The sequence below is a fragment of the Marmota marmota genome, unplaced genomic scaffold (assembly GCF_001458135.2).
Source record: "Marmota marmota marmota unplaced genomic scaffold, marMar, whole genome shotgun sequence".
NCBI lineage: Eukaryota > Metazoa > Chordata > Mammalia > Rodentia > Sciuridae > Marmota > Marmota marmota.
The window spans coordinates 19,879,717-19,904,815 of NW_026000019.1; the positions used below are offsets into that span (position 1 = coordinate 19,879,717).

Consider the following 25,099-nt stretch of genomic DNA (forward strand, 5'->3'; position numbering starts at 1 on the left):
CGCGCACGGCCGACCCCGCGACCCCGGCGACGTCTGCCCCAGCAGCGCGAACTCCGAGGCTGCGGACGACGATGCGCGGGGTGGGGTGGGGGGTGCGCCCGGGCGCAGAAGAGGAGGGATCGACTCGCTCGGCGGTCTCCGCCCCGGTCCCGCCCCCCGCCCGCGCCACCGCCGAGCGCCGATCGGCTCGATGAGCCGGGGGTGCTGCGGCCGAGGCGGTCGGCGCCGCGGCCTCCCCTCCCGCCTGGCTCTTCTCCCCGCTCTGCTTCCCTCTCCCCGCCCGGCGCCGCGGAGCTCTCCGGCTCGCAGGTACCGGCGCCGGCCTGCCCGGTGGGGACGGGCGAGAGGAGGCGGGGAGGAGGCGACGCGCCGGCGCCAACGTCCCAGGCCTCGGGTCGGGCGCTCGGCCAGACCGGGGGGCGGTTGAGAGGCCCCCGGGGCCGCGGGGTGCAGGGCGGCGGAGGGGCGGCCTGGAACGCGGGGTGGGAACCGGCGCCGCCCGGTGCGCGCAGGAGGACGGCCTCCGCCAGGGCCGGCGCCTGCGGACGCGGAGCGCGGCGGGCGGGTGGTGGTGGAGCAAGATCAATAAATAGATGCAAGTTTGTTTGCGCAGAGCCATTGCGGAGGCCCGGGGCCGCTCCCGGTGCGTGACGTTCCGGGCGTCCGGTGGGGACGGGCCGGCGGGCGGGCGTGTGCACACGGCCCGGGCGGTGGGCTTCTAGGAGGTCTTACCGAGGACGTCCACGCCGCCTCCCCGAGCGTGACTCGTCGCCTTGGTTGGTTGGTACCCATGGCGTCGGTTGATTCCGCCGGTGGCTACCTGCCTGCTGCTTTGCCGGTGGCCCTCTCTTTGTGGAGCTGGGCTCACTGCTGTTCCCAGCTGGTCCCCTGGCTCCGACGGCGGGGTCTGCTGTTTAAGGTATTAGCTTTGCTGTGTATGTCATGCAGACTTCATAGGAGTCTGTCTGGTTTGTGGGGGGCTGTTGAGCACCCTAGCATCCTTTTGTAGGATTTAAAATACGATTGAAGAAAAGCTCACGTTCTCCGATTATTTGCTGCCATCTGTTTTCCCATGCATTCTGTAACATTTCTGCATGAGTGAATTATCATTAAATCAAAGTATGAGGCATCAAATGGGCCAGATGTACATGACGGAAATATTGTGGAATGAGAAACTCTGGAGCTGTGACTTAGGTACAAGAGTTTAGTGAGGTTACAGAAGGTTAAATTTCTGGCTTGAGAACATTTCGTTGAATATGAAGCTAGACACTTTTTTTTTTTTTTTTAAGTGAATGACATTAAACAACAAACTAATGTCTAACTGTACTTAATCTGAAGATCTCAGATGCTTCTTCCTGAAGAGGATGTGGGGCTACTGGGTTGTTACAGGGAAGTATGTCTTTCTCAGGTAGAACTGTGTCATCTGATGGCAACCAATTGAATAAATACTAAAACTGATAACGCACAACCATTGATTTAGGCCTGTATCTCTGCTATTTCAATAAGTGACAACACTTTTTTTTTTTTTTTACTAAGTCTTTTAGTTTCTTGGTTCTTACCTCAGTGGTATGCATAGAGAATAAAAGAAAACATGCATGTGTAACTCTGAGCACTAAAACTGCTCTGCATCACTGAGAAAATTGCACATCTATGTGCCCAACACAGAAAGCATTCTATACATTTGAGCTATTCTGAGTTCTTAGGTGTTCAGCCATCATCTGATCCAAAAATACTGAAAATTCATATTTGCATATGCCACTTTTTCTCAAAAAATTTTATTGTTACATACACATTTTCTTGGAAAAAATCACAGTACTTATTAGCATGTAAAAAGCTGTGAGGTGGTTCTATAACAAAGAAAACTGGCTTTGTTTAACTCAGTTCTTTTGATGTGAGAGACAAACTCGTTTTCTCCTACTTTCATAATACATACACCTCTGTGACCCCAGAATGTGTGGAGATTTTTCTCTACCAGAAAGCAAGTAATTTTTGCAGCAGATTCTCTAGGACATACCATCTGGGTGTCCTCTAATTCATTTCATTTCTAACACTATCTGGAGATAGCATCCCACAAGTTGAGGGTTCAGTCCCATGAGACTGCCCCCCCCCCTTTGAGTGTCAATCACAAGCTCCAGGATGTTATACCTGTGTTTCTAATTGATCTGCTATGAATTGGGGCAGCCACAATCCCTTTTGGAGGTTCAATTAATTTGCTAGAGTGGCTCACAGAACTCAGGGAAACACTTTACTTATGTTTACCAGTTCATTATAAAGTTTATTAGGAAGTATACAGATGAATAGTCAGATGGAATAGAGGTACAGAGCAAGGTATGCAGAAGGAACCAGGAGCTTCCATAGCCCTTCAGGCACGCCACCCTCCAAGAACCTTCATGTGTCCAGCCATCTGGAAACTCTAGAATCCTGTCCTGTTAGGTTTTTACATAAACTTTATTAGGCAAAATAGACTACTGTTATTGGGCTGTTGGTGATTGACTCAACTTTCACAACCTTTAGTCCTTCTGCCCTCCCCAAAATGGGAGCTGCAATATCCCAACCTTTTAATCATGCCTTGCTCTTTCTTGTAGCTAGCTGCCTTTCTGAAGCTAGTCATCTCATTAGCATACAAAAACAAACAAACAAACAAAAACCACACTTAGCACTCTCTGAGATTCTGAGGGTATTAGGAACTATATGTTAGGAAATAGGATGAAGACCCAAGGCAAGTGTATCTTAAGTTTTGTGTGTGTGTGTAAAATCACAGTATCAAACCAGGACTTAAGAAACTTAACCCTTTTCATGGAATACCAGTGGGACGCTATATAGGTTGCAAATTTTTTTTGCATGTATGATCTGATTGGACCACCTCAATTCCATGCAAAATCATAGAAATTCCTATTTTACAGATAAGGAAATAGAATCATTACTTAAGCTTCTGATTTCAAGTTAAAATCATAAAGCATTTTAGGATTTTCAAGGAACTTCTTTCTATTTTTTCTGTTCCTGTACTGTCTGCGCTTTCATTTTATAAAATCCTTAATTCACTCATTTCTTCCACATGTTTTCTTTGGGAAACTACTTGATTTTATCATGTGTTTAACTGTTCCTTACATGTTCAGGTGTAAAGTCACTGGAGTAGAGCAGGTGATGGGAGTAGCTGAAGTCACCAAAATGGGGGGGGGGGTCGTCTCTCATACAGGCCTTCTGTCTGCTTTAAGTACTTTAGTTTACATCCAAAAGTCTAATGATTGGTTTTTTTCTCCTTAAGGTGGTGAATATTTTATTCAGCTGGGAAATAGAAGAGTACTCTGAGTAAAAATATGCCTCCCAAGTTCAAGCGACACCTCAATGATGATGATGTCACTGGTTCTGTGAAAAGCGAAAGGGTAAGTTTAGAATCTTAAGTTTTAGAACAAGAAAGAGTCAACATGTTTTCACTCCCTTTGTAAATAATATAAAAGAATCTAAAGTTTATGGCTACTGTAGGAGCAGCAAAGGTAGTGATCCCTTTCTTGCTCATACTGAAGGATCATAGCTGACACCCCATAACAAAAAACAGGTTAAGAAGAGGAACATTGAACAGATTTATATGTTCACAGTTTTGTATGTGTCAACAGGACCCAAAGACCCAGAGTGAATTATACATTTTTATGCTCAGGTTTGATGAAGTAAGGGCAGCCATGTAGAAATAGGGTTGAACTAAAGGGTGTTATCTAACACTAATAGACTCAGGGGAGTGGGGGAGGCCAGCAAGGCCTGTCTGCTCGAACTTTCCTTGGCCTCCCCGCAGCAGTCCTTCCTTCTGAGTATGGGGCAGTCAAAGAAGGTAGGTTAGTGAATGTTTTATGGCCAACTTTTACATAGAAAGGAGAAGATTAGGTTAATATTTTTAGGTTTTATGACAGTATTTGGGGAAAGGGGGTTCTGGGTTTTGTGACCTCCTTTGGGGAAAGGAACTGTGGTCCTTGTAGCTTGCCTTAGGGGAAAACTTGATAGCAGGGGACAGTCAGAGAGAAACCTTGCTATGAGGCTGCTTGTGAAGCTTTTACTTCAGGGTGTCAATTTCTGAACCCTATCACCACCATATTCTAATCTTACTTTTTTCAACTTCATAGTAAATGTCTTAAAAAATATATATATTGCTTAGATTGATAATAGTATTTCAAGGAAAAAAAAATTTTTGGTACCTGGGATTGAATTCAGGAGCATGCGACCACTGAGCCATATCCCTAGCTATTTTGTATTTTATTTAGAGAGGGGGTCTCACTGAGTTGCTTAGCACCTGGCTTTGCTGAGGCTGGCTTTGAACTCATGATCCTCCTGCCTCAGCCCCCTGATACGCTGGGATTACAGGCGTGTGCCACCATGCCAAGCTCAGGGAAAATTTTATACAACTATATAATGTCTTATTCAGAACTCTGGAGCCAAATATATTTGAAATTTAGAGTTTTTCAGATTTAAGTAAGGTAGTTAAGTATATAGCTTTTAGGGGTCTGAACTAACACCTCCAAACATATTAATATTTCTTAGTGAAATATATGGGTTATCTATATAAATAAAATAGCTAAAGTCAATTCAAGTCAGGTTTTCCTCCAAATGAGTTTTTTTTTTAAGCAGGGATTAAGTACTGGGGATTGAACTCAGGGATACTCAACCACTGAGTCACATCCCTGGCCCTATTTTGTATTTTATTTAGAGACAGGGTCTTTCTGAGTTGCTTAGCACCTTGTGGTTGCAGAGGCTGGCTTTGAACTCATGATCCTCCTGTCTTAGCCTCCCAAGCCACTAGGATTACAAGCATGCACCACTGCACCCAGCCCAAATGAGTTTTGACACCAAACTTATCAAAGCTTTTTGGCTTATTGAACTTTTTAGATTTTGAAATTATATATGATAGATCCTGGACCTGTGACTGTCTCAGAGTCCAGAATGCCTTGTTCATGATGCTTCAATTTCTAGTTCATTTTAGAAATACGCTATGTTTAGGGATTGGGGGTATAGCTCAGTTTTAGAATGCTTTCCTAGCATGCATGAGGCCCTGTGTTTAATCCACTTCACTGAAAATAAGAGAGAAGGTGGTGGGATAGATAAATAAATAAACAAATAAATAAATAAATCAGGGTATTGTGCAGCATCTTGAAAGACAGCTTATCATGTGACTATTATAGATAGAATACTTATTCTATCTGTAGAATTATTCTATCTATAGAATATTTTTTGAGGGAAGGAAATATATTCTTTTCCTTTTTTAATCTGGTAAACGGAAGCCTCCCTTACTTCCTTTCTTCTTGTCATCCTTCTATTTACTGATCCATTCCACGAGTACTTATTAACCACCTACTGCGTGGTAAGCATGGTGTTAAAACCTAGGGGGCTCAGTTGCTGCCCTTAAGAGTTCTTGGTCTGTTTGACTTTATTTTTATTTTTAATTTTTTTAATATTTTCATTTTTTTTTTTTTAGCTTTAGATGGACACAATGTCTTTATTTTTATGTGATGCTGACGATTGAACCCAGTGCCTCACGCATGCCAGGCGAGCGTGCTACCACTTGAGCCACATCCCCAGCCCCTGTTTGACTTTATTTTATATGCTCCTTTTTTGTGTAACTTTGGAACTTGATATTAATCACTCAACATTTTATGATTTAGAAGTATCTTTTAATATAATACAAAAAGCATTTGTCCTTAGTTTGTTTTTGTTTATGTTTTTGATGGGGAGAAGAACCCACCAAAAGACTAATTGCTATTTAGCTTTTTAAAATGAGCTGAACTCATATTTAAAGATATAAAATGTACAGTCTCAATCAGTACTACTACTGAGACTGTAACTGTGACTTTCTCTTTACATGTGGGTTATTAGCACAATTGGCTGTAAAAATTGGATATTGAACACCTGAACTGAACAAAAATCCACTGTTTAAATAGAGCCTGCCTTTGGATATTTATGAGATTTTGAAATTTCATAACTGATTGGTTCTAATAATTGCTTTTTAAATTTTTTAAGTTTTGTTACTCTTTCCAATTATAATTTTTGCAGCTTTATTGAGATATAATTTATATAACATACAACTCACCCATTTAAAAGGTACAATTTAATGGGTTTTGGTATATTCACAAAGTTGTGCAGCCATCACACGGTCTAGTTTAGGGTTTTTTATCCTCCCTAAAAGAAACTCTGTGCCCTTCAGCAGTCATCCCCATTCTCTCCATTCCCTCAGCCCTAGGCAACCAAAAACCTATAGATTTACTTATTCTGAACCTTCTTTTTTGTACTAGGGATTGAACCCAGGGGTGCTTAACCACTGAGCTATATCCTCACCCCTTTTTGTTTTTCATTTTGAGACAAAGTCTCTGTACGTTGCTGAGGCTGGCCCTCAACTTGCATCCTCCTGCCTCAGCTTCCCAAGCAGCTGGGATTACAAGTTGTACCATTGCACCTGGCTATTCTGAACCTTTTACATAAATGAAATCATACAATATGTAGCTTTTTGTGACTGGCTTCTTTGACTTCCATAATGTTTTCAAGATTTGTCAATGTGGTAGTATGTATCAGTACTTTATCCTTTTTATTAACTGAATAATGTTTCATTGTATGGATGTACCACATTTAGTTATCCATCAATTGATGATGTTTGGAATTTTTCCTGACATTTTGGCTATTGTGAATATTGCTTTTATGAACATTAGCATACAAGTTTTTGTTGAACACATTTTCATTTCTTATACTTACATACCTAGACATCGAATTACTGATTGTTAGAGTAACTCTAATGTTCAACCTTTGTAGAATTGCTAAACTGTTTTCCACATGGTTGCATGGTGTTTTATATTCCCACCAGCACTGTGAGGGTTCCAGTTCCTCCACATCCTCAAACAGTGCTTGCTGGGTGAAGTGGTATCGCATTGATATGTAAAAGGCATTGGTTTTCATGTGTGTTTCCAGTATAAAACTAAAATAAACATACATTATATCTTCTAAACCAAATAAACTGGATCATAAACCATTATATTTTTTCTGTTTTTGGTGCTGGGGATTGAACTCGGGCACTTGACTACTGAGCCACAACCCCAGCCCTATTTTGTATTTTATTTAGAGACAGGGTCTCACTGAGTTGTTTAGCACCTCACTTTTGCTGAGGCTGGCTTTGAACTGGAGATCCTTCTGCCTCAGCCTCCTATAATCCTGAGCCATGGGATTATAGGCATGTACCACCATGCCTGACATAAATCATTGCACTTTAATCAGCTTTTGTTTTATATATTTTGAAGCCATATTGTTATGTATATAAACTCATTGCTGTTAAGTCTTCTTGGTGGATTGTGTATTTTATAATTATAAAATTATTATTTGATTGTTTAATATGTCCTAAAAATTTCTATTTAGATTGATAGTCTTTTGATAGAATTTGCTAAGGTTTCTTTTCTACCACTTTTTTATTTTTCATTTTTTTGACCGCTGTTGTAGATAATTTTCTTGAAAACAGATATAGGCTGGAATTTTTTGAACTCTAATCATATATAGTTTTTGTTTTTGTCAGGGCCACTCAGACCACTCATTATTGTGATGACCAATACATTTGGACTTTTCCTGTGCCAGGTAGTCCTTCAGCCTGCAGTGGATGTTCTTTACCCTGATATTTGGCTGTCTCTGTTATCAAGGAGCTTTGGGTCTCAGCTTACATTTCACTCACCTCTTGAGAATGATTTTCATTTGTCACACCATCACTTTTGTCCCGTCACTGTTTTAGTTTCCTGCACAGCATTATCACAGTCACATTTTTCTATGAACGCTCAGTCAAACCTTGTCTGTCTCATTCACAGCTGGTTTGGATCTTAGAACAGTGCCAACCATGTGGGAAATGCTCAAAAATACATGCTAAATGAAGGTCAAATACGTCCTTCTTTCACTGTTTTACTGTTCATGTTATGGAGTATTTAGTTTACATATATGTGAGGATATTCTTTGTATTCTAATCCATATATAATCAATCCTAGATTGATTCCTTTTCCTTATCTCTCTCCTTATCCTTGGAACCACTAGGCAGTTGAGAAATTTTACTGCCTTTCTCCATCCATTCCTCTTTCTGTTATTAACTTTATATTGTAACAGTAATGTTTAAATCTGTTCTTCATCAGCTTACTAGAAACGGGTGACCTTCCGTTGTGTTGTCTTTCACTCTAGCCCTGTCCCCTCCCCCTCTTTCCTGCCACTTCTCCCTGAGACAGGCGTGTTGGTCACACTCCATGTCCCAGCCTCAGAGCTTTGTTAGAAAAAAGTTTTAGGCTCTTTTTAAGCTTTTCCTTGGATTGTGCCTTTTCCTTTTCAGTAATTCTAATTTATAGTTCACTGTCACATTACCATCAAACATTTAAACCTGACCACACATCAGATTCTTTGATGATCTCTGTCTTAGGAGGTTTGTTCTTAATTTTCCTTTTGGCTGGTGTAATTTTTTGAGCAATTTCCTCAGAAAAGGTACCTGAGTGGTATATTGGTTTCCTATTGCTACTGTAAAAACCACAAATATAAAGCACGAAATTATGATCTTGATTTCTGGTGACCTGAAGTCCAAGATGAGTCTTACGGGGCTGAAATCGGGGTGCCAGTGGGGCTGTTTTCCATTCAGAGGCCGCAGGGCAGAAATGGGTTTTGCCTTTCCCAGTTCCTGTCTGGGCTCATCATGTTCTTTCATCTTCAAGTTTCAATCTCTCTATCTCCTGCTTCCATTTTATAAGAACCCTGTGAGTAGCTCTGGCCCACATGAATAATCTGTCATGAATTTGCCCCTTTGAAGACCTTTAATCACCTCTGCCAAGTCCCTTCCTACACCCTTGCTCACGCAGTCACAGGCTTTGGTGGCTAGGACATAGGCCTCCTTGGGGAGCCATTATTTTACCTGCAAGCAATCATATTCTGTTTGAGTTCTTGTCTGAAGGTCTGGGTTTTGCTCTTCTATAGCCTCCTTTTGGGACTCCATGTCTTCCCATTTGGGGGGCGGAGAGAGACCACTTCATTTTAATGAAGAATGTCCTATCTGGTGAGGTAAGAATCTAAGGTTTTTGTGTGGGAGTTCAGATTTGTGTAGAGTACTGTTTATGGACTTAGCAGCTAGAAGGTGGACCAAGCCAGTTACTAGGCCTTTGCTCCCAGCTCTGGTTACCCTCCTGTTGTCCTCCATTGCGGCAGTTGGACTCCACAAACTACATTCCTTCTCTGCCGTCTGGTTCTCTGTTAATTTCTGCCAATACAGAGACACTGGGAGGAATGAGAAGGGGCTTCTTTCTAACTGCCTGCAGCATCAATTATAGGATTCTGGAATTATAAGCATTTTCTTTGGAAGGTCTGTAAACAGTTCCATATCATTTAGCTTCTATTGAAGTAAATGTGATTGATCATTCTTCCCTCTGTCTGTAAGCTTGGAGAAATTCACTGTATAGAAATTCACCAGTATAGAACTTGTTTCATTACTTCTCCTTGACATTTTATAAGCCCTCTGAATCTGAAAAGTCTTTTTCTTTCTTTCTTTCTTTCTTTTTTTTTTCTTTTTTGACAGAGAAATCTTTTGGAAGATGATTCAGATGAAGAAGAGGACTTTTTTCTGTAAGTTTTTTGAACAACTTTTTCAAAGTATAATTAACAATCAAATGCATATATTTAAAGTGTACAATGAGTTTTGACATACAAACTATGAAATCATCACTAAAATTAAATAATAAATATAGCCATCACCCTAAAAGTTTCCACATACCCCTTGATAATCTGTTGCTTTCCTAGTCCCTAGGCAACCACTGATATGCTATCACTGTAGTATATATTTTCTAAAATTTTATATAGACTAAATCATAGAGTATGCCCCCTTTTTTACGGGCTGCATTTGCTCAGCATGATTATTTTGAGATTCAACCATGTATCAATAATTGGGTTTCTTTTTTTCTGAGTAGTATTCCATTGCAGAATATACTGCAGTTATCTGTCTATTCACTTGTATATGGATATCTAGGTTGTTTCTAGTTTGGGGACATTACAGATTAAGCTGCTGTAAACATTTGCATAAAAGTTTTTGTGTGGACATACACTTTTATTTATCTTGGATAAATATCTAAGAGTAAAATACTTAATGTGCATTTACAACTGTTTTTCAAAGTGTTTGAACTATTTTATATTCTTTTTATTTATTTAATTTTTTTTAGTTGTAGGTGGACACAATACCTTTTTATTTTTATGTGGGTCTGAGGATCGAACCCAGTGCCTCACACATGCTAAGTGAGTGCTCTTCCTCTGAGCCACAACCCCAGCCCTATTTTATATTCTTACCAGTACTATATGAGAGTTTTAGTTGCTTCAGATTGTAACCAACTATATATGGTCAATCTTTATTATTTTAGATATTCTAGTGGGTGTGTAGAGGTATCTCAGTGTGTTTTTAATTTGCATTTCCCTAATGAAAACTGATGTTGAGCATCTCTTGATGTGCTTATTTTCCATCATTATGCCTTCTTTGGCAAAGTATATGTTCAACTCCTGTGTGAGAGTGTGTGTGTGTGTGTGTGTGTGTGTGTTTTGCTCTAATTCAATCAAGCCCAGGGTTTCATACATGCTTATTTTCTTATTATGTTGTAAGAAAGATACAAGTTCTTTGTCATATATATGTGCTTTGCAAATATATACTCCAAATCCGTAACTTAACCTTTTCATTTTTGGAACAGTAGCATTTGAAGATTAATTGGGTTTTGATGAAATCAATTTATTGAATTTTCTATATTGTTTTTCTTTCTTTATATCTTATTAAAAAAATCTTTCTCAAACATAATGTACTATGATTTTCACCTATGTCTTTCTAGGAGTTTTATAGTCTTGGCTTTTAAATTTAGGCCTGTAATCCATTTTAAGTTAATTTTTATACATGGCTGAGGTAAGGATGAAGGGTTTGGGGGTGGGGTTGTAAGCCATCTAATTATTTCATTTGATGAAAAGGTTTATTCTTTCCCTATTGAATTATCATGGTACTGTGCTGAAAACTATTTGACCTGGCTAATCTTTTTTTTCAGTTGTAAATGGACACAATATCTCTATTTATTTATTTTTATGTGTTGCTGAGGATTGAACCCGGTGCCTCACATGTGTGAGACAGGTGCTCTACCACTGAGCTATAGCCTCAGCCCCCTGACCAATCCTTTTAGTTTTAATTTGAAATCACTCTCATGCAGCCTAGGTTTGTGTCTGTGAAGCAGTGTTGTAAGAGTCTTTGCTGGGAATTGTTGCCTGAGGGGAAGCGCTTACCTTCTACTTCATTAACATATTGTGACATGTTTTTTTGTGGAGGCTGATTTTTGATGAAAACATTTTATAAAATCAATTGAAACCCATGAAGCAGTGGGCAAGAGCTTATAGGATAGAAAGCAAATACAGGAAATTGTATTATTTTTGGCAGGAATGTCATAAATATGGGGATGTAATTTGTTAGAGGTGACAAGCTTTCCATAAGCTACTTGCCTACAGTACCTTTTATGGTGAGAAGTCTTAGATGAAAGGGTAGTTACTAGGAACTCAGTGTTGAAAAGAAGGGCAGATGCTTTGGGTAGATAAGTGATTTTCTGAATGTAAGGTAGATGCCCTTGTGAGAAATAACAACTCTTTGGGCCAAAAATGTATGTCCACTCCCATATAATGCTGTATACCTTCCAAAGGGCCTGACACCCTAAGTGGCACACCCCCTCAATATCCAGCTTCCATATCCGGCTTCCCCTACATGTTGAAAGGAAGACAAATAAAATTCTCAAAATAATATTTGAATATTACTTAACCCCCATGTTTATCACAGCAGTATTAACAATAGACAAAAGGTGGAAACAGCCCAAGTGTCCCTCACCAGATGAATGTATAAACAAAATGTGGAATATACATAAATGGATATTGTGTTGAAAAGGAAGGGAATTTGATGTCTGCTGCAACATGAATGGACTTTAAAGAAATCATGCTAAGTGGGGGCTGGGGTTGTGGCTTAGCGGTAGAGCACTCGCCTCTCCTGGGTTTGATCCTCAGAACCACATAAAAATAAATAAACAAAATAAAGACATTGTGCCCAAGTATAACTAAAAAAAATATTTAAAAAAAAAAAAAAGAAATCATGCTAAGTGAAAGAAGCCTGTCCCAAAAGGAAAAGTATTTGCATGATGCCCCTTAGATGAGGTCCCTAGAGTATAGTCAGGCTCAGAGAGACACAAAGTAGAATGGGGGTTGCCAGGGCTGTGAGGAGGGGAGAATGGAGAGTTGTGTCTAATTGGAAAGATAAAAAATTTCTGGAGGTGAATGGTGGTGATGGTTACAGAATAATTGAATACACTTAATGCCACAGACCTTTACATTTAAAAATGATTAAAATAGCACATTTTGTTATGTACTTACTGTAATTTTAAAAACTGACAAAAATATTGACTTTATACTTGTGGCACTATTTCTAGACTCTCTTTACTTCATTGATCTGTATGTCCATCTTACATCAATACCACACTTCCTTGACCACTGTCACTTTTTAATAAGTTGCAAAGTAGTATAGTGTATGTCCTCCAACTTTACACTTCCTTTTCAATGTTCTTTTGGCTAATTGGGCTTTAAAATTTTTAATGTAAATTTTAGAATCATTTATTTGCTTCTACAAAAGTTCCTGCTGGAATCTGGGTTGCGGTTGCATTGAATCGGTATACCCATTTGGGGAGAGTTAATGTCTTACCAATATTGGGTTTTCTGACTCATGAATATAGCTTATCTTTGTAATTATTAAGGTCCTTAATTTCTCTCAGATATTTATTTTTTAATTGTAGTTGAACACAGTATCTTTATTTTATTTATTTATTTTTATATGGTGCTGAGGATCGAACCCAGGGCCTCGCACTTGTAAGGCAAGCGCTCTACCACTGAGCCACAACCCCAGGCCCTCAGCAATGTCTTAGTTTTCAGATTCAGATCTTTATTTATTTTTTTTTTTGACAGATTCGTCCATAAGTATTTCATGCTTTTTTTTCTTTTCACATTTTTATTGGTGAATTGTAGTTACACATAAGGTTAGGATTGTTGTTACGTGTTCATACGTGCAGTGCACACAGTATAATAATATGGTTTGGCCAATATCCCTCCCCAGCACTTCTCCCCTCCCCCTTTCTCCCATCCCTTGTCTCTTTCCTCTCCTGATCTACTTTTGATTTTCATGAGATCCTTACCCCTATCTTCTTTTTCTTTTTTCCAACTTCCATATGAGAGAGAACAAAATATTTCATTTAGATTTTTTCAATTTCTTATTATTCATTGCTAGTATGTAGACGTAGAGTAAATTAATGCTAAACCTTGCTAAGCTCTCTTATTTATTTTAATAGTATTTTTATGAATTCCATTGTGTTTTCCACATAAATAATTATATTGTCTACAAATAAAGATAGTTTTACTTCTGCATTTGTATGCCTTTTGTTTCTTTGTCTTTCCTGTTTTGCTCTGGCAAAAACCCCAGTACCATATTGAATTAGAAGTGGTGAGAGAGAATGCTCTTCCAGAGCTCCCTTAGGGCGAAACATTCCTTTTTTTTTTTTACCATTAAGTTTGATTTCATTGCATTTTTTTTTTTAAGATGCCTTTTATCAGGTTGAGGAAGCTCCCTATTGTTCCTAATTTGCTAAGAAATAGATGATGTCATTTATCATCAATTTTGAAATTTCAAGCCAACATTGTATTTCTGGAATAAATCATTTGTAGTCATTAAGCCATTGTTGGCATCAGTTAAGATTTTGTGAAGAATTTTTTGCATTTATGTTAGAGATATTATTGCTGGCTACTGGTTTAAGATAAGGTGGGCTCCATATAATGATTTGGGAGATGTTCTGTATTTACTTTTCCAAAAGAGTTTCTGTAATATTGCTATGTGTCTACATTGAACATTTGGTAGAATTCATAATTGAACTCATCTAGTCCCCAAATTTTTTTGTAGGAGTTTTTACATGATTTTATAATAATTCTAGATTTACAGAAGGATTACATGGTTAGACAGAGAGTTGCCATGTGTCCTTCACTCAGCTCTTTGTAGTAAATCCTACATGACTATAGTGCATTTGTCTGTAGTGAGGTCCCCACTTTGCTTCTGTTAGTAATTGTGTCTTCTCTTATTCTGTACTTGCTGCCCTATCTGTTTTTCCTGTATGATCTGACCAGACGTTTATCAAAGAACCAGCCTTGGGTTCGGGTTTTATTTTGTTTTTTTCCTCAGTAACATTCTAAAGTCTCATGTTATGTAATAAGTGAAAACAAATGTAGCCACTGCTGCTTTTTTTTAACCTGTAGTTGGAATAATTTTAATTTAATAATTTTCAGATGGCTGTCTCACTTTGCGGTTTCCTCATTGAATGACTACTTTTTTATGCTTTTCAGTTGACCCATTTGTAGTTCCTCTGGTTTAGAATATTAGTTTTCTCTATGGAATTCAACATTTAACTTGTACTTTGGGATGAGATACTGGTCCAGTTTTTTTTTGTGTGTGTAAGGGGGTGGTACTAGGGATTGAATTCAGGGGCACTCAGCCGCTGAGCCACATCCCCAGCCCTATTTTATATTTTATTCAGAGACAGGATCTCACTGAGTTGCTTAGCGCCTCACTTTTGCTGAGGCTGGCTTTGAACTCACAATCCTCCTGTCTCAGCCTCCTGAGCCCCTGGGATTACAGGCATGCGCCAGCCACCATGCCTGGCTACTGGTCCAGTATTCTAAGGCTTAATTGCGGTTTTAAATACTTGGAGGAAGAACTTAGAGGAATTAAGGCAAGTTGATATTTTCATATTTATTCATTATGTAAATAAGTTTTAATAGGCAGTTTAACCTTTTTCTCCAAAATGTTTTTCTTGTCACAAACTGGATTTTTTTTTCACCTCCTTAAGAAGTTACCCTATGTCTAGAAATTTAAGAACCTTGTTTCTTTTGAGTTACCTTATTCACTACCTTCAGTAAAATGATAATTAAAATACTTAAAATATCTAAAAATTTCCATTTTGAGAATGCTAGAATGAATTAAGGTTATATACCCTTGACTTTTATAAAGAGATAATAATTTAAGAAATGTTAATATTTTTAAGATTCTTGTTTTTCCTCCTTTTGCTGTTGGTAGATTTAAGATGAGTAATCAAAATACATACGTAAAATTTTTTAGTGTTTTGAGTGAATAGTTTTCTCTATTCATCTCTCAATCAACATTCCTAATTATCAATGTCCTAAATTCAAGGTGATTTGCACTTTTAGTTGCTCAAGAATTGATTATAAAGGTATTCATAGTCACTGGGCAGTTTATTTTTATTATTTCAGAGTTTAACAATTAGGAAAAAAACTGCATTTCTAAGGGTTGTATAAGTCCTCATTTCTCATCAAGTTTTAACACTTAGAATAATTAAGGTAATTGTGGCCAATGGTAACTACCAGTGAAGTAAAGACCAGATTATGTATCATGGAGTTCACCAATACTCGTAAAATGTCATTCCTTCTGGTAAATGACTGATCCATGTGTATCTCACATGATTGCATATATGGATGTGTGGTTTTGTTTTTGTTTTTGTTTGATATGACCACTACTAATATATACTGGCTATTTTATTTTCAGAAGGGGGCCATCTGGACCAAGATTTGGACCTAAAAATGATAAAATTAAGCAGTAAGTTCCTGAATGCTTATTTAAATCCATATTTTCATGTGAACTGGGGTGTTTTTGTAAACAGAATTTTATTGGAATGCAGCCATGCCCATTTGTTTTCATATTATCTGTAGTTGCTTTCTAACTATAATGGCAAAGTTGAGTAGTTATGACAGAGAATTTAAACAAAGAAATACCTTATGACCCATGAAATCTAAAATATCTTGACCCCTAAAATAGACAGTATAGCTACTGGGTTATAGAAACCTAATTATATTTTCACAAAGTCACTTTGGAATTATAACTCAGCAAATGCAGAATTGATGGCTTCTCTTAATTGCTTTATGTCAAATCCACTTATTTAGCATAATCTGAAGGTCTCTTTGGGTTTTGGTTTTAATTTATCATTTGATTGCCATTATCAGAATCATAATAGATTTTTTTTAATGTAGCGCAGCTTTTATTTACTTCCAGAATTTTTTCATCTCTAATATTTAGGCTAATCCCTATATTGATCTTAGTTTCATGGCTAATTTTTGGTCTAAAACCTTTGCTGTACATGTGTTACTTGATGGTAGAAGTATGACATGAGTAACAGGCTGTAGTGAATGTACCTGATGTTAGAGAGATGGGACCTTGTTGAAGGGGAGAGGAAGGGACAGAGCAGTGAGTCACGTGAGGCCAGGTCCTGGAAATCAGCCAACCTGCAAAGACTAACTGTGGAAGATAAACTGAGTAACTCATGTTCAGGACCTAAGGAAGGGTAATAGCCACTGCCCTAATTCTGGGTATAGTTGAAAAGGTGCTGACTGGAGTCTGTAGGAATTGGTGATGCAGTTGGATTTAGTCAAGTACCGTTGATGTAATAAATATATCCATACTTGGCCTAATCCTGACCTTACTTCGTTCTAAGATACAGAACCAAGGTACAGGCCGAGTATCCCTTATCTGAACTGCTTGGGTTCTGAAAGTTTCAGATTTCAGATTATTTCTAAATTTTGGAACATTTGCATGTACATAATGAAATATATTGGGGATGGGACCCAAGTCTAAACATGAAATTTATTTATAATTCTTACATCCATAGCTGGAAGATAATTTTATACAATACTTTTAGTGTGCCTGTATTTTGACTACAACCCATCACAGGATGTAAGGGAGGAATTTTCCATGTGTGGCATTATGTCAGCACTCTAATAAACGTTTTCGATGTTGGAGCACTTTGGATTTGAGATTTTCAGATTAGGGATATTCAGCCTGTACCAACATGTTGATTAGAGTAGTGGACTTGCTGAATTAACTTTCTTCTGCTATGTAACAAATTATCAAGAGCTTAGCAGTTTAAAACAACACATATTTATCATCTCAGCTTCCATGAGACCAGAAGTTCAAGCACTGCTTAGGGGTGCCCTCTGCTATAGATTTCACAGCCTGCGGTCAAGCTATTAGTAGGTGTGTAGCTCACTTGAAGCTTATGATCAAGCTCAGGTGGTTGACAAAATTCACTTCCTTGCAGCTGAAAAACTCATGGTACTCACTGCTTCTAGACCAGCAGCAGAGAGAATGTTTACTGCTTCCAGTTTCTGATTTGCCAGTAAAGATACAAGCTGCTTTTGGGTTCAGGCCATTTATTACATAACAAAAGGAAGAGTAACCAAAAATACCAGCTTCTAGGATCATTGTCCCACACACTAAAAATGATACCAAATGAGAGGGCCCAGTGGCTGCAATACCATTGTATATCCTATTACAAAGGAGCTATTTCTCACTGCAGCTAAGTGGTTTTTATAGTCTGCAGATAGAACCTGCAGGAAGTTTATACCTCATCAGTACCTGGGTATGATGAGAAACTATCTGTGTCAGTCCCCTCAGGAAGACATGGAGGTTGATGGGAGATGGCCTCATGAGCCACTCATTTGGTCAGTGTTCCACGGGATTCACAAGATATTCTGCCAGGACTCAGATGAAAGGTGATTCAAGCATACGTGGATGCTGCAGGGGTGTCATTGAGTAATGGCTGAGAGTAATTCCCTACTTGGAGCCAGGGTAACTTCTCTATTTACCCACACGGTTGTTCCTGGTGTGATATACTTCCGCAGAGTGAGCCTGGTGCAGGATATGGCCTCTTGGGTCTGTGGAGCATGATTTTACAGCTGAACCCTAAAAACCATTGCCATTACAGAATATGTATGTGTGTTAGTAACTGCCAGACACACACACACACACACACATGTACATACTTAAACTACCACAATAACTGGGATCACAGGATTGTAAAATAATAAAGAATTGTTGAGTAAGTGTACTAGTTCTTATGGTAGAGCTGAAGACGTGAGTAGATTTAGTTAGAAGTCAGCTTTGAAATGCAGAGTAAACCTTGATGGCCCAACTTCATGAAGGGGACATGACTCACCACTGTGTCCAACCAAGGTGGTAGATACAGCTTGATATACCACTTACCCAAGAAAAAACTCCCTGGTATTAGTTTAACATGCAGAATTAGTCAGTTTCTTTAAAGATAAGTTATCACCACTTAATTTGTAACATTTAGGGCATTTCTTGACTATATAGATTAGCAGTATTATTGGTTTATTTTAATTTGACCACTAATTATTAATGTTGATAATAGATTAATACCACAAAAATTACACCATCCAGTTTTAGGGAATATTTTTTGGGGGGAAATATTTTTTAAACATTCACATGTCTATATAAAATTGTATTCTCTTTGGAATGTTTCCTTTGCTTTTAAATTCAATAACAACACTTCAAATGCCATTTTAGTGACTTTAGACATTCTCTGTTACCAGTAGGGAATCTCTCAACTAGAGCCTTGGTCCAGATCCCCAGAGAATGGTTCCATGATATAATAGTTACATATGTGTAGTTGCAAAAATACAACATAAATTTAAGACATTTGTCAACAATACCTTAAAAGGCCACAAGATGGGGATGTTAACTATGAAAATAAATATTTACAAACTAAGGATGAGTGTATGTGTGTACGCGCACGTGTGCACATCAGTATGATTTTTTTTTCGTAATGGAAAAACACTGGCATTTATCACATGTCAAGCGAGACAATTTATCGTTTTCATTTTAAAAGTGAGAAAATACAAGACTAAAAGGCTCATGAGGTGACTTCCACAGTTACGCGCATAGCAAATGGCAAGTTGGATTGCAAGTCTGGTTCTGAATGAATATAAAACCCATGATTGTCTAGACTACACCACTAGCTTACCTACTGATGATTAGATTAGAGGACACTTCAGGAATCCTGTACTATCAGACTCAAAGAAGATTTAAAATTGCATAAAGAATTCCTTTTTCTCTTTGTAGCTCCTCTTTTCCTAGGTATTTTCTCTTTTGTGTCCTTTCTTCTACCATATGACCTTACAGTCATGATGTAAATCTCTTACCTTCCTTTACAAACTTGCTTTTCCTTTGAGTTCTTAATTTTCTGTTTCACCCATACCCAGTTAATCACTTGGTACTTAAAATAGCTCCTCCTTTTAAATATATTCCCTTAGCCTAGAGCTTTCCCACTTTCCACCATCTCCTTCCAGGTCATTCTTTGTACCCTCAGGACTCAGCAATGGAATCTGAATTTTTCTAGGCTACGTGAGTGATACCCAGGGCATCCTTCCATAATAGCACTTAATACATTTAGTAGAATCACAGATACCAGTTTTCCACATTAAATTGTAATCATCTAAATATCAGGCTCATTCATGTACGTATCCTTAATGGAAAACATAACTTCTGAATAAGTGTTTTTTGAATGACAGAAATATTTAGATTAGACAGTATTTGCTGAATGCTTGCTTAGGCAGGATTCACATGAGCTGGGAAATGAAAAGAAGGGGGCTGGACAGCATCTGCTTCTCTCTTCTACATTTATAGTATAATAGGAAAAAACAAATGTAAAATAAAATAGAAATAAGAGGGTTGTAACTACCATGTAAACATAAAAGGTCATGGAAAAGTGTCTTATTGCTGTTTTGCTAAAAAATCATCTTTCATATTAAATAGTATTTTCTTCTACAAAAGTTGTATTCTCCCTAAAGAAATCAAAGAAAACCTCAGAAGATGGAAAGATCTACCTTGCTCTTGGATAGGCAGAATTAATATTATCAAAAAGACCATACTTCCAAAAGCACTATACAGATTTAATGCAATTCCGATCAAAATCCCAATGACATTCTTCATAGAAATAGAAAAAGCAATCATCAAATTCATCTGGAGAAATAAGAGACTCAGAATAGCTAAGCAATCCTTAGCAGGAAGAGTGAAGCAGGTGGCATCACTATACCAGACCTTAAACTATACTATGCCGCAGTCCGGCTGCAGCAAACTAGCCGGGGGGTTGACAAGCAACTTGTGTACATTGATACAGCAGGAGAGGGAGCCGTTTATTGTAGGACAACAGAGGTATTTATACATTCCACATAGCTTATCTAATTAACATAAACTCGATACAGCAGTCAACCAATAAGAAATCTCCACACTTAATGGCTCGCTGGAGTTACTTCACAAACCACTCCCTCTGGCAAAATGCCAGGCGCCATCCAGACTTGTTTACAGACTCTAACATTTGCCAGGCGCCATCCTGACTTGTTTACAGACCTTAACAATACTACAGAGCAATAGTAATAAAAAACAGAATAGTGTTGGCACCAAAGCAGATTGGTAGACCCGGAGTACAGAATAGAGGACACAGAGACTAACCCACAAAATTACAATTATCTTATATGAGACAAAGGTGCCAAAAACATACATTGGAGAAAAAATAGCCTCTTCAACAAATGGTGCTGGGAAAACTGGAAATCCATATGCAACAAAATGAAATTAAAACCCTATCTCTCACCATGCACAAAACTCAACTCAAAGTGGATCAAGGACCTAGGAATTAAACCAGAGACCCTACATCTAATAGGAGAAAAGTAGGCCCAAATCTTCATTGTGTTGGATTAGGTCCAACTTCCTTAATAAGACTCCTATAAAGTGCAAGAATTAAAATCAAGAATCAATAAATGGGATGGATTCAAACTGAAAAGTTTCTTCTCAGCAAAGGAAATAATCTGTGAGGTGAATAGAGAACCTACTTCTTGGGAGCAAATTTTTACCTCTCACACATCAGAGCACTAATCTCTAGGATATATAAAGTACTCAAAAAGCTAAATACCAAAAACACAAATAACCCAATCAATAAATGGGCCAAGGACCTGAACAGACACTCCTCAGAGGAGGATATATAATCAGACAACAAACATGAAAAAAAGTTCATCATCTCTAGCAATTAGAGAAATGCAAATCAAAACTACTCTAAGATTTCATCTCACTCCAGTCAGAATGGCAGCTATTATGAAGACAAACAACAATAAGTGTTGGCGAGAATATGGGAGAAAAGGTATACTCATACACTGCTGCAGGGACTGCAAATTGGTGCAGCCAATATGGAAAGCAGTATGGAGATTTCTTGGAAAACGGAATGGAACCCCATTTGACCCAGCTACCCCCCTCTTCTCGGTCTATATCCAAAGGACTTAAAAACAGCATAATACAGGGACACAGCCACATCAATGTTTATAGCAGCACAATTCACAATAGCTCAACTGTGGAACTAACCTAGATGCCCTTCAGTAGATGAATGGATAAAAAAAATGTGGCATATATACACAATGGAATATTACTCAGCAATAGAAGAGAATAAAATCATGGCATTTGCAGGTAAATGGATGGAGTCAGAGAAGATAAAGCTAAGTGAAGTTAGCCAATCCCAGGAATACAAATGCTGAATGTTTTCTTTGATATAAGGAGACTGATTCATAGTGGGATAGGGTGAGGGAACATGGGAGGAATAGATGAACTCTAGATAGGGCAGAGGGGTGGGAGGGGAAGGGAGGTGGCATGGGGTTAGAAATGATGGTGAAATGTGATGGACATTATTATCCAAAAGTACATGTATGATGGAGACATATGCAAATCCATATGGAAATCCATATGCAACAAAATGAAATTAAAACCCTATCTCTCACCATGCACAAAACTCAACTCATAGTGGATCAAGGACCTAGGAATTAAACCAGAGACCCTGGATATTGGTGTAAATATACTTTATATACAACCAGAGATATGAAAAATTGTGCTGTATATGTGTAATATGAATTGTAATGCATTCTGCTGTCATATATTAAAAAAAAAATAAAGTATATCCTGGGTGGGGTTGTGGCTCAGTGTTAGAGCACTTGCCTAGCATGTGTGAGGCACCAGGTTCAAGTCTCAGCATTGCATATAACTAAATGAATAAAATAAAGGTCAAAAAAAAAAGTTGTGTTCTATGTATGAAAACATCTTGAAATATAGAAATACATGAGATTTTCAATCACTGAATAAAGGTTAGAGTTTCTAGAGTGTTATGCTAGTGGATAGTAATCTATGAAGAAGAGAATATTCATTGATCACTTAATAAAACAATTAAAATGTTGGAATATCCCCATTAGAGATGTGTTACATTGTACCATATTCTTGAGGTACAATTCCTAGGTTTATGATAATCTAAGAATTAATCTAGAATTTTATGGATTCTGTCCCAGTTTATCTGTGTGCCTGTTATCTGTGGAGTCTTTTGCTTATGGAGCCTCTGGGACTATAGCTGTTTCTTCGGCTTTTAGGTTTTGTTTTTAAAACAAAATTGTGTAGTATAGGTATGTAAATATCCATAATAACAATAATCTGATCCGGTGGAGAAGCAGTAGTACATTGTGTCCACTCCTGTCCTGCCACACTGTCTTACTTTGGCCTGTTGACTATCATTGCTTGTTTTAAATGGGGGAAAAAAAAACTACCTGGAAGTTTCAAGATTGGTCCATGGTGAACATTGGATTTGCTTCCATTTCATAGTTAAATGAAGGGCTCTGTAATCACTGCTTTATGTTTCTTTCAAGTAACTAGGTATGCTTTGCAGGATTCGTACTTAAATTACGCACTTATTCAGCAAACATTTATTGAATGTTTATTTATAAACATTTATTGACTACCCCAAGCACCCCTGTAGGTACTGTGGTTGTTAGGTAAATGGACAAAATAGGTAAGGTCTCTGCATTCTTTGAGCTTACCTTCTAGTGGGGAGAGGTATGTAAGTAAGTAGGTACATGCACTTACTGTTAAATGCTGTAAATAAAACAGTAATGGGATTGAGCAGGCTGTTTGAATGCGGTGCCTTCATTGTACATTTGTACATAAATTCTTTGAGGAACAGAATTAATGTTTTGTTATTTGTTGTTTTCCGAGTACCTAAAACAGTACATAATAGGTGCTCATTAATTATTTGTTGAGTAAATTGATTCATTGTGTAAGAACGCCATTGTTAATAAGATACACATCTTCAGCCCTCTGCTTAGATAATTAGGAGTTGCCTCAAGACATCTTAGAGATTGGGGGGGTTTTCAGATCTGTTTGGGCAGATGAGAATTCTGCATGTCCCTGCTTGGTTGAACTTCAGTCTTACATCCTTCAGTGGGTTATAGTGTGGGAGGCACAGAGCTCTGAGAAGCTGGATGCTCCTGAACGCTGTGTGTAGATAATCAGTGGGTCACACAACACTTATCACGTGGGAGGGAGGTGGTCATCAGGCATAGAGAGTTCTTTCCAATCCACCTGTGTCTAAATGGGCCTTTGTTGTGTTTTTAAAGTGAATGTTTTGAAGAAATGTTTGTGTTAGGCAAAGGGTAGAACTCTTAAAAATTACACATGACCATGCCTCATCCCCATTTTTTTCAGTTAGTTTGGAGGATAGAGGGGGGTAGACAGAAGAGAAGTGTTTTGTGAAAGTTTTTCAGAAGTTCCCCAGGTGGAAAACTGATTATTCTTATGTAGAATGGGACTAGATCCTTATCACCCTGCACAAAAGTCAACTCAAACTAGATAAAAAACCTAGGAGTTAGAACAGAAACTACCTAACTCCTAGAAGCAAACGTAAAGTCAACACTCCAGCACATAGGCACAGGCAATGACTTTCTCAGTAGGACCCCTAAAGCTCAGGAAACAATGCCAAGAGTTAATAAATGAGATACCATCAAATTAAAAGCTTCTGCACAGCAAAGGTAATAAGAAAATGAAAGAGAGAAACCACAGAATGGCAGAAAAAGTTTTGCTACCTACTCTTCTGACAGGATTAATATACAAAATATAAGAAACACTCAAAAAACTTAACACCTATACACACACACACACACCGGGACAAATGAATTAAACATAACCCTCACAAGAAGAAATACAAATGGCCAACAAACCTGAAAAAAGTTCAGCATCATAAAAATTAGGGAAATGTAAATCAAAACTACACTAGGATTTCATCTCACTGCAGTCAGAATGGCAATCATCAATAATACAGTAATGTTAGAGAGGATATGGAGAAAAGGAACACTTATATACTGTTGGTGGCATTGTAAGTTAGTACAGCCACTATGGAAATCAATGTGATGTTCCTCAAGAGACTAGAAATGGAGCCACCACATGACCCAACTATACCACTCTTCAGTATTGATCCTGAAGAATTTAAGTCAATGTACTATAGTGATGGATGCATACCCATGTTTATAGCAGTACAATTCACAATAGTCAAACTATGGAACCAGCCTAGATGTCCACCAGTAGATAAATGGATAAATAAAAATGTTGTTTTATTCAGCCATAAAGAATGAAATTTATGTAATTTGTTAGAAAATGTTCTAATTCCTAGGTTTTTGATCTAGTTTGAGTTGACTTTTGTGCAGGGTGATAAGGATCTAGTCTCATTCTACATATTGTTAGGCAAAATAAACCAAACTAAAAAAGTCAGTTGTCATGTTTTCTCTCCTATGTGGAAGCAGGAGAGAAAAGGTGGGGGAAATCGTTGAGGGCAGGGCATCTCATGAAAATGGAAGAGCGATTAGGAGATTAGAGGAAGGAGACCAGGGGAAGGAAAATGACACTGGGCAAATTATATTGTTATAGTGTATGCATGTACTAATATGTAATAACAAATCTTACGTACAACTATAATGCACCAATTTTTTAAAAATCATGGGAAGAAAGTTCCCATTCTCCAACTAGAAACACAATTGCATGTCCTCATTTAAATATGCATATATAATACTTGTTTAGTTGCCAGTTATCTAGTGCACTTCAAAAAATTTTTGAGTTATAAGAGCCATAGGTTTCTCCTTTTAAATATTTCATTGTCATGACTTATTTCATAAATTAAGATAATGCTTTCTCTAGTGTTTAAGTGCTGAGTGACAGTAGGTAGTTGAGGATCCTTAAAGTTAACTTTTAAGTTGGGTTTTCACTGAACAGTCTTAAATTTGGTTAGAGTAGGCCCCTGTCACCTAATATAAAGGAGGAAAAATTTTTTTGTTTTGAAGAGACACAAAGAAATTGTCTTTTTTGCTTTCTGGTGAG

The 25,099-nt window shown here is 38.0% G+C and overlaps 1 protein-coding gene across 4 annotated transcripts in view; it reads left to right on the forward strand.

Moving 5' to 3' along the window:
• Positions 1–118: 118 nt before the first annotated feature.
• The window catches only part of Vamp4 (vesicle associated membrane protein 4), a 36,093-nt gene continuing 11,112 nt past the window's right edge, over positions 119–25,099 (forward strand). The window contains exons 1-4 of one of the 4 annotated variants that reach the window (XM_048810039.1): positions 119–309; positions 3,266–3,383; positions 9,551–9,597; positions 15,626–15,676. In XM_048810039.1, coding sequence (XP_048665996.1) covers positions 3,318–3,383; positions 9,551–9,597; positions 15,626–15,676 — 164 coding nt within the window. In that variant the 5' untranslated portion in view covers positions 119–309; positions 3,266–3,317. Of the gene's footprint in view, positions 310–437; positions 920–3,265; positions 3,384–9,550; positions 9,598–15,625; positions 15,677–25,099 lie in introns of those variants that run through there. The other 3 variants (XM_015491815.2, XM_015491813.2, XM_015491814.2) reach the window with 3 other exon arrangements.